Source organism: Dreissena polymorpha, chromosome 8 (genome assembly GCF_020536995.1).
Source record: "Dreissena polymorpha isolate Duluth1 chromosome 8, UMN_Dpol_1.0, whole genome shotgun sequence".
Classification (NCBI taxonomy): Eukaryota; Metazoa; Mollusca; class Bivalvia; order Myida; family Dreissenidae; genus Dreissena; species Dreissena polymorpha.
The window spans coordinates 43,279,279-43,289,072 of NC_068362.1; the positions used below are offsets into that span (position 1 = coordinate 43,279,279).

The following is a 9,794-nucleotide window of genomic DNA, read 5'->3' on the forward strand; positions in this document are numbered from 1 at the left end:
GTGCAGTGTTGACCTCCTTTTTTTGTTACTTTATTTGTACATAAAATGCTTGTCAAGCATACACAAGTTAGTGATTTAAAGTCATACCATTGGTGAGCCTATCAGCTTAATTTTACTCTCTTTTCCAGTCTCTGGTTGCTTGATTTCGCGACTGCAGAAGTGGCTCAGCAAAGCGTCTTCGTTGGAGCAAACAACCCTGCATTCTGGACACCGATTGTGCGCCTCCTTTAAATATAAAACTTTGTGAAACATAAAAATATATTAAACATTTATTTTTCATCATTTTAACCAATAAATACCTACTAAACAAGAACTTTGACATTAACTTAGATAAGAAAACATATATATTATTTTTAATTAAATTGTTAAACAAGAGCTGTCTCCGTAGGATGACGTATGCCCCCAATAAATGCTTTGATAGAAATTATGAGCATTTTTCGAACCCTAAACGCGGACCCTAAGGTCAAGGTCATGGGGTAAAAATGTGTGTGGGTATGGAAAGGCCTTGTCCATATACACATGCATATCAAATATGAATGTTACATCTGAAGCGACAAAAGAAGTTATGAGCATTTTTCGAAACCTAAACACAAAGTGTGACGGACAGACAGACATCAGACAAACAGACAGAAGGACAGTTCGATCACTATATGCCCTCCTTCGGCGGCATAAAAAAAGTTAATCCAGAAATGCAAAATAAGTCCCAAACTAGAGAGCGGACACCATACTTAATCCTTAAAATGCACGTAATGTAAGCAAGTTAGTTCAAATAACGATGTACACAATTTCAATACTTTCTTAAAGTTAGTTCAAATAACAATGAACACAATTTCAATATTTTCTTATCACTTAATCAATAATTATTATTTAAAAAAAACATCCTGACAGTCCCCTCACATTTATGTGACTGAACTATCAGTCAAAAAAACGTTTGTTAGCTAACGGGGAGATATCTGTTATGGGAGAAGGTTCAAAATATTTTTGCCATTTCTTATATCACACTGCAAGTGTCAGTGCTACTGGCTCTGGGCATTTTCTATTTTTATCAAACCACTAAATTCAATGTATTTTATTCAGAAAAACTTTGCAAAAGACAACCTCAGTGTCTGGACTGACCTGATGCACCAAATCGCACAAGTCAGCTACATCTCTGAAATTATTTCAATACAATCATTTTCATTAATAAAAATAGATAACAAGAGCTGTCAGAGGACAGCACCCTCGACTATTCGAGTGCTTGACAGTATAACGTAAGCCATCATGGGGAAATTGTTCATATTCAATAATTTATTAGATGATCTTTTAAAATAAAAAAAGGAAAAAAAAAAAAAATTTGGGGAGGGGGTAGGGGGGTTGAGAGGGGGGTATAACATGGGGTGTGGTCATTTATTAGATGATCTGACGATCTTTCAAAAATAAAAAAACGAAAACAAAAAATTTGGGGGGGGGGGGTGGGGGGGGGGGGGGGGGGGCAGGGATTCTGGGTTGGGGCGTGGGTATTGCAGTGCTGCAGCTAGGATTTAAAAAGGGCAGGGGGATTTTTTGTCAAAAGGGCACTTTGGACGCGCAGTATTTTGTCAAAAGGGCACTTTCGAGCGCGCGGGCGTTTCTAGAATGCTTCCTCATGCATGTTAATTTATGTGTTATCAATAATTGTAAGAATAAATTATTCCCATTGTCATTAAACAATTCAAATTTAATTACTACAATGAGGAATAAATTAATTACAATGTATTTTAATAAGAGATTTATTAATCATCATATGTAAAAAAAAAATTAAAAAAAAAAAAAAATAATTTAAGGGCAGGGGGGGCCCTAGGAAGGTCAGGGCGGAGGTTCGGGAGGGCAGGGCGGGGCGCCCTTCGATTTAGGCCTAGCTGGAGCACTGGTATTGCACGGGTGGAATCCATTGTGGTATTCAGGTAAGTGTTGTTTTGTCAAAGTATTAATAAAATCTTATCATAAATAAAGAAGTTATGTGAATTTAAGCAAAATGTCCAATTCTCAAAGTAAAAAAGGGGCCATAATTCTATCAAAATGCTTGATTCAGTGGTCTAATCTTGTTTATAGGTTGGGGTCATGTTGGTAAACAAGTATGCAAAATATAATAGCAATATGTCAAAGGACATAGGAAATATTTGGGGTAGTACGCAAACTTTAACATAGATTTATCAATGATATGCATATTCTGAGTATAAAAGGGGCCGTAATTCTATCAAAATGCTTGATTAAGTGGTCTCCTCTTGTTTGTAGGTTAAAGGTCATGTTGGTAAACAAGTATGCAATATAACAAAGCAATATGTTAAAGGACATAGGAAATATTTGGGGTAGTACGCACAATTTAACATAGATTTATCAATAATATGCATATTCTAAGTATAAAAGGGGCAATAATTCTGTCAAAATGCTTGATACAGTGGTCTGCTTTTGTTTATAGGTTGGGATCATGTTGGTAAACAAGTATGCAAAATATGAAAGCAATATGTCAATGGACATTGAAAATATTTGAAGTAGTACGCAAACTTTATCATTTGCACGCTCACGGAAACGCCAACACCGGGGTGAGTAGGATAGCTCCACTATATATATTTCATATATAATAGTCCAGCTAAAATACAGTCAACAATTAAAGAGTTGTTGTCACTGGGAATGTGATCTTGCATATATACACTTCATGTTGACAACATATTATTTTCAATTAAATTGTTAAACAAGATCTGTCTCCATAGGATGACGTATGCCCCCAATAAATGCTTTGATAGAAATTATGAGCATTTTTCGAAATCTGAATGCATTTTTTGAACCCTAAACACGGACCCTAAGGTCAAGGTCATGGGGTAAAAATTTGTGTGCGTATGGAAAGGCCTTGTCCATGTACACATGCATATCAAATATGAATGTTACATCTGAAGCGACAAAAGAAGTTATGAGCATTTTTCGAAACCTAAACACAAAGTGTGACGGACGGACAGACAGACATCAGATAAACAGACGGAAGGACAGTGCGATCACTATATGCCCTCCTTCGGCGGCATAAAAAACGTTAATTTAGAAATGCAAAATAAGTCCCAAACTAGAGAGCGGACACCATACTTAATCCTTGAAATGCACTAAGTGACCCTGTGACCTAGTTTTTGACCCGGCATGACCCATATTCGAACATGACCTAGATGTTGTCTTGATACAACTTCTGACCAATTTTGGTAAAGATCAGATGAAAACTACTTCAATAAGAGAGCAGACACCATGCTTAAACCTTAAAATGCACTAAGTGACCCCATGGTCTAGTTTTTGACCCGGCATGGCCCATATTCGAGCTTGACCTAGATATTGCCTAGATACAACTTCTGACCAAGTTTGGTAAAGATCAGATGAAAACTATTTGAATTAGAGAGCGGACAAGAAAAGTGTGACAGACAGACAGACAGTGCGAAAACTATATACCCTCTTTTCTTCGAAAGGGGGCATAAAAAATGTGGAGTAAAATATATACAAATGTGTTCTTTTTCTTTGCAGACTGACTTACCTATCAAAATAGTTACATAAACAAATATGTATAATTATATTGTTAATATTATGCGCATAAATAAAACATTTGCTATTTCATGTAAAATTAATTGTAGACAGCAAATAATGAAACAAGAAACCGTTTGAGACGGGTGATGCTCCACAAAGGTTTTTTTGTCACAATATTGCACTATATATTCAGATAAAAGGAAACGTCTTGAGGGGCATAACTTTGGACAAAATAATACAATGGATGGTTTAGTAACTTAAAAATTTCAAAGGGCCATAACTCTGTAAATAAATCATCTAACCAGAACCCACTAATAACATGCGCATCTCCTCAAGGTAGTTAAGCTTCCCATAAAGCTTCATTGTATTCCAGTCAGTAGTTGGGGAGAAATAGCCCGGACAAGAATTGCACTATATGTACAGTTATTAGAAAATTTCAAAGGGCCATAACTCTATGAAAAATCATCCGACCATAACCGGCTTATAATATGCACATCTCCTGTTGGTAGTGAAGCTTCCCATAAAATTTCATTGAATTCATGTAATAAGTTGCTGAGAAATAGCTCGGACAAGAATTGCACTATATGTACAATGGAAAATTTCAAATGGCCATAACTCTGTGGAAAATCATCCGACGAGAACAGGCTGATAATATGCACATCTCCTGTTGGTAGTGAAGCTTCCCATAAAGTTTCATTGAATTCCCGTCATTAGTTGCTGAGAAATTGCTCGGACAAGAATTGCTCTATATGTACAATGGAAAATTTCAAAGGGCCATAACTCTGTGAAAAAATCATCCGACCAGAACCCGCTGATAATATGCACATCTCCTCTTGGTAGTGATGCTTCCCATAAAGTTTTATTGAATTCCAGTCATTAGTTGCTGAGAAATAGCCCGGACAAGAATTGCACTATATACTCAGTAAATGGAAAATTTCAAAGGGCCATAACTCTGTAAACAAGAGCACCGCCTTGCGGGTGCAGACCGCTCATCTATTTTCTTTTTAAAGGTGAAGGGACTCTCATTTTCAATCACAAAGGAGGGAGGAGTGGAGTGAAGAAGGGTGTATAGTGTGGGGTTGTGGACATTTATTACATTATCTTCCAAAAAGCGAAAAAAAAAAAAAAAAAAAAATCGGGGGGGGGGGGGGGGGGGGGGGTTTGGGTGCGATGGTTGGACGGTATTTCAAACATAACCGTTTTAAAAAAAATGGGGGGGGGGGGTATAGTGTGAGGGTGTGTGGTGATCATTTGTGAGATGATCTTAAAAAAAAAAAAAAAAAAAAAAAAAAAAAAAATCAAAAAAAAAATTGGGGGGGTGGGGGTGGGGGGGGGGGTGGGGGGGGGTATAGTGTGAGGGTGTGGTGGTCATTGTGAGATGATCTTAAAAAAAAAAAAAAAAAAAAATAGGGGGGGGGAGGGGGAGGGGGGGAGGGCACGGGGATGGTTTGGGTGAAGTCTATTGTGGTATGTCAGGTAAGAGTAGTTTCATCAAAGTATCAATCAAATCTAATCATAAATAAAGAAGTTATGGCAATTTTAGCAAAATTTAATAATTTGACCTTGAGAGTCAAGGTCATTCAAAGGTCAAAGTAAAATTCAAGTTGCCAGGTACAGTAACCTCATGATAGCATGTAAGTATTTGAAGTTTGAAAGCAATAGCCTTGATACTTCGAGTGGATCGAAACACAAAATTTAACCATATATTAAAAGTTACTAAGTCAAAAAAGGGCCATAATTCCATAACAATGACAACCAGAGTTATGCAACTTGTCCTTTTACTGTACCCTTATGATAGTTTGTGAGTGTTCCAAGTATGAAAGCAATATCTATGATACTTTAGGGGTAAAGTGGACCAAAACATAAATCTTAACCAAATTTTAAATTTTCTAAGTATAAAGGGCCCATAATTCTGTCCAAATGCCAGTCAGAGCTACATAACTTTGCCTGCACCATCCCCTTATGATAGTTCATAAATCTTGCAAGTATGAAAGCAATAGCTTTGATACTGTAGGAATAAAGTGGACCTAAACACAAAACTTAATCAAATTTTCAATTTTCTAAGTATAAAAAGGGCACATAATTCTGTCAAAATGCCAGTCAGAGTTACATTACTTTGCCTGCACAGTCCCCTTATGATAGTTAGTAAGTGTTGCAAGTATGAAAGCAATAGCTTTGATGCTTAAGGAATAAAATGGACCTAAACACAAAACTTAACCAAAATTGTCAATTTTCTAAGTATAAAAAGGGCACATAATTCTGTCAAAATGCATGCCAGAGTTATCTAACTTTGCCTGCCCAGTCCCCTCATGATAGTAAGTAAGTGTACCAAGTTTGAATGCAATAGCATTGATACTCACTGAGAAAAGTGGAACTAAACGCAAAACTTAACCAAAATTTTCAATTTTTTAAGTATAAAAAGGGCACATAATTGTGTCAAAATGCACGCCAGAGTTATCTAACTTTGCCTGCCCAGTCCCCTCATGATAGTTAGTAAGTGTACCAAGTTTGAATGCAATAGCATTGATACTTTCTGAGAAAAGTGGACCTAAACGCAAAACTTAACCGGACGCCGACGCCAACGCCAACGCCGACGCCGACGCCGACGCCAAGGTGATGACAATAGCTCATAATTTTTTTTTAAAAAATAGATGAGCTAAAAATCATCCGACCAGAACCCGCTGATAATATGCACATCTCCTCTTGGTAGTAAATCTTCCCATAAAGTTTCATTGAATTCCGGTCATTAATTGCTGAGAAATAGTCCTGACAAGAATTGCACTATATGTACAGTTAATAAAAAATTTAAAAGGGCCATAACTCTGTGACAAATCATCCGACCAAAACCCGCTGATAATATGCACATTTCCTCTTAATAGTGAAGCTTCCCAATAAGTTTCATTGAATTCCGGCCTTTAGTTGCTGAGAAATAGCCCGGACAAAAATTGTTCACGGACGGACAGACGGACTGACGAAGCGGCGACTATATGCTCCCCCCCAAATTTTTTGGGGGAGCATAAAATGTCAAATTAACATGGATAATAGAAAATATTGTGAAATACTTTATTTATAAATTAGAAACTAGATAACACTTCTAAAATGATTGCAAGTTTCCATGACTCATTGAGGAATAAACCATGTAAAATGTTAGTTTTGCAAATTTATATAGTTATGGGAAACAACTACATTAAATTTAAATATCAAAGCTTTTTTTTATAATTGTATATGTACCGGTAAAACACCGCTTCATTCGTAAGAATGTCATTTGAGCCTAGATGAAGATACAGCTGTTGAACATCCATCTTCCGCAAGTCTCTCAACAATGCATGGCGAAAACGATCACAAGAAAATTTGGCACCTTTGAAAACAGAGTTGGCGAATGTCTGTGTAAATAAATCACAAATATACATGAATGAATACACAAGGAAAATTCATGCTTTGCCTCAAGATTAAAATGAAAAGTTTGCAATTACAATTCCCTACAATCTGTAAAATATTCCACACGCTTAAATAAAATATATAACCATGCAAATTAGTTAGAAAACGCAATGATGCCAATCATTGCACATCAGCATAATAAGTTTAACTTTATATTGATGACAAATACTGTTATCATACGAAGCTTAGGACTTGACATTTGAACTGTTTAAGTATAAAGAAATGAAATAATTACATCATTTATAGAAACTATGAGTATCACGTTTAAATGGTGGCATTTCGTGTTTTCTCAAAAATGTTTACAAAAACAGTAAACATTTAAACGACTGTTGATATCAACATAATCCATTTTAGTTCATTACGTTACAATGTTGCAAAACTTATTAAAAGCTGTTAAAAAAAGACTGGTATACACAGAGCTCCAGATAAAAATTTGGTCAAATTCTTATTTACTCCCTATTTTAAAAACTAATTCTTATTTTACCCCCTATTTATAAAATAAATTCTTAACAATATATTACCAAATAATTTTGAGTGCTTTAGATTCGCAGTTAGTTACGTAAGAGCTTATAAGTTCATCAAATATTGACGAAACCATGCATGCTTTAGGTATTTGAATCTAATTGAAAAAATGCATGCGGCGAGGACTTTTGACACTGAAATGGCTTTTATGCCTTCCACGCTTCAATACACCGCTTCAGTCGGCCATTTAGATTTTTTCTGTAAAACGGTCACTTACACTTCGGCTTTATATATGCTATGTTCTCGTACATTCGTGCCCCTAAACTGTGTATTTCGCGCATGCGCATACAATGACAAGTATTTTTTAGCATTGTATAAGATTTATATCCTTAATATAATACTATTTCAGTATTAAACCATCTGAAAATCGTCTTTGTTTACATATTTTTTCAACTCGTGAAGGTGAAGGCCATTGATCTGCATCATCCAGAAGATTATTCTCATTGGATTCGCGCTCCTCGCTTGACCGCGTTCTAAATGGGGCTCCCAGTGGGGAAGTTATTTTTTACGTAACGGATTGCAATGCGAATTGCAATGTCCTTTTTCTAAGACACAATTGAATGTGTATTTAATGATTGAAGCGATTTATTTTCAAATATAAAATTCCAAATAAGAGCAGGGATGTAAATATTTTTAACCATGGTTACTTTCAACAAAACAATGCAAATGTGTTAATTGAAATATAATTGTCTCGCGCGTCTTGCATATTGAGTTACAATACCCTGTCGGGTACCTGTCAGTGCTCCGAATTAAATAGAGCGTGGCCTTCCTTCGGCAAAATAGTCAGCAGTTGTAAACGCTCGATGTAATTGAATAGATTCCTGACACGCGATGTATTTGGCGAGAGCGACAATGACGTATTAAATTGAGCACGAATTCAATGAGAAGACACGAAAGTATGAGAACAGAACGAGGCATAGATCATAATGACCTTTAGGTCGCCTTTAAAGTCATATCAAAAACTATATTTAACATTTACTTTTAATGGCATTTTGAATAGGTATACAGTATGTTACTTGTGTAAAAAAATACGATAAGTGTAATTAAAAAGGTACAATAAACAGTAATGACTCGCCTGCAAATCTAGGAGAACAGAATCGAGACCGTTTGGCCTTTCGACCGTTCTTAGGTGTGGCTCTACCACACAGCAAACACTTGAGTGACGTTGATTTAAAGTTGTAGTTTTAATTGAGCGCCTATGGATGGAATGTTTACCATACATAATTTGCTACTTGAAGTTTTACGCACGTTCGAAATTTTCGATTTCGTGTTTTATTTTTTCAATGCGTAACTTTACGCAAATATTTTAAATCTTAATCGTTATTTAAAAAATTTAATTCGTTTTTACGCCTTTACGCATGTTATCTGGAGCACTGGGTATACATTTGTATCATGTGTGCCAGATGGCCCTTATTCACAACAGCGTAAACATAACAAAACACCATGTACGACCTAGACGGCTTGAATATTTGACACACGTCGGCACAAAGTGCTCGGGAAAAATTTCCAGCTATTTGTTGCATGATCATTCCCCGAATTGTCTTGAACATTTGACGCGCGTCAGCACGACGTGCATGAGGAAATTTTTTCCGACATTTATTCATCCGCATTCATTTTTAATTTAATAAACAGATACTCGTTTTTATGTACATCTTGTTAGGTAGAAAACAATAAAAAATTTACACAGATGTAGTCTTATTGAAGAAATGTGGGCTCAATATTTATTTGTCTTTGTTATAAAATACTACGGCATGTAAGTAGAAAATGTGTACCCAATGACTCAACAACGGCAAGAACAGTTGGTTTTAATATGACGTCATTGCCCAAATGGGTTATGATCTGAATATAACTTCTGGAAATAATCATTACTTTCAGTTTGGAAATGCGATGTCAATGACGCTTTTATAACTGACATATGGATACCGTTTAAACGGTAACCTTTTGTTTATTTCATTAATCATTTCGTTTTAACGTTTAGAAAAATGTGTACATGTGATACCATTAATAGAAACAAACCTGAAACTGTAATTACTGTTCTATACCATTGTCGTTACATATTCTCATCAGAGATTGGCAGGCATTTGACAGCTATATCATCAGGAAGAATATCCTTAATCCGATGAGCATTGGAGTCCCCAGCAATACGGTTCACTTTTCTCCTGTCTTGGGCACCTGAAAAAATAAAAGGAAAATGCTTCCTGACACAACACTGCATCCTGTTCAAAAGAGCCTGCGTAATAAATCTACTAATTATAAAAAGACAAGTCTTAACAACCCAAATACTACCTTAACAATACTATTGCAACAAGACTAATAAG

At 35.9% G+C, this 9,794-nt stretch overlaps 1 protein-coding gene across 2 annotated transcripts; it reads right to left on the minus strand.

The window, feature by feature from the left end:
- Positions 1-19: 19 nt before the first annotated feature.
- Positions 20-9,519, minus strand: LOC127841699 (uncharacterized). Of its 2 annotated transcripts, XM_052370764.1 has the most exons (4): positions 9,493-9,519; positions 6,748-6,874; positions 1,117-1,150; positions 20-225 (listed from the first exon to the last, which is right to left on the minus strand). In XM_052370764.1, exons 2-4 carry the CDS (start codon positions 6,816-6,818, stop codon positions 82-84), a joined length of 249 nt encoding a protein of 82 aa, XP_052226724.1. In that variant the 5' UTR covers positions 6,819-6,874; positions 9,493-9,519; the 3' UTR covers positions 20-81. The 2 variants fall into 2 exon arrangements, with proteins under 2 accessions (XP_052226724.1, XP_052226723.1); XM_052370763.1 differs by lacking the exon at positions 9,493-9,519 and having other exon boundaries at positions 6,748-7,362.
- Positions 9,520-9,794: the final 275 nt, after the last annotated feature.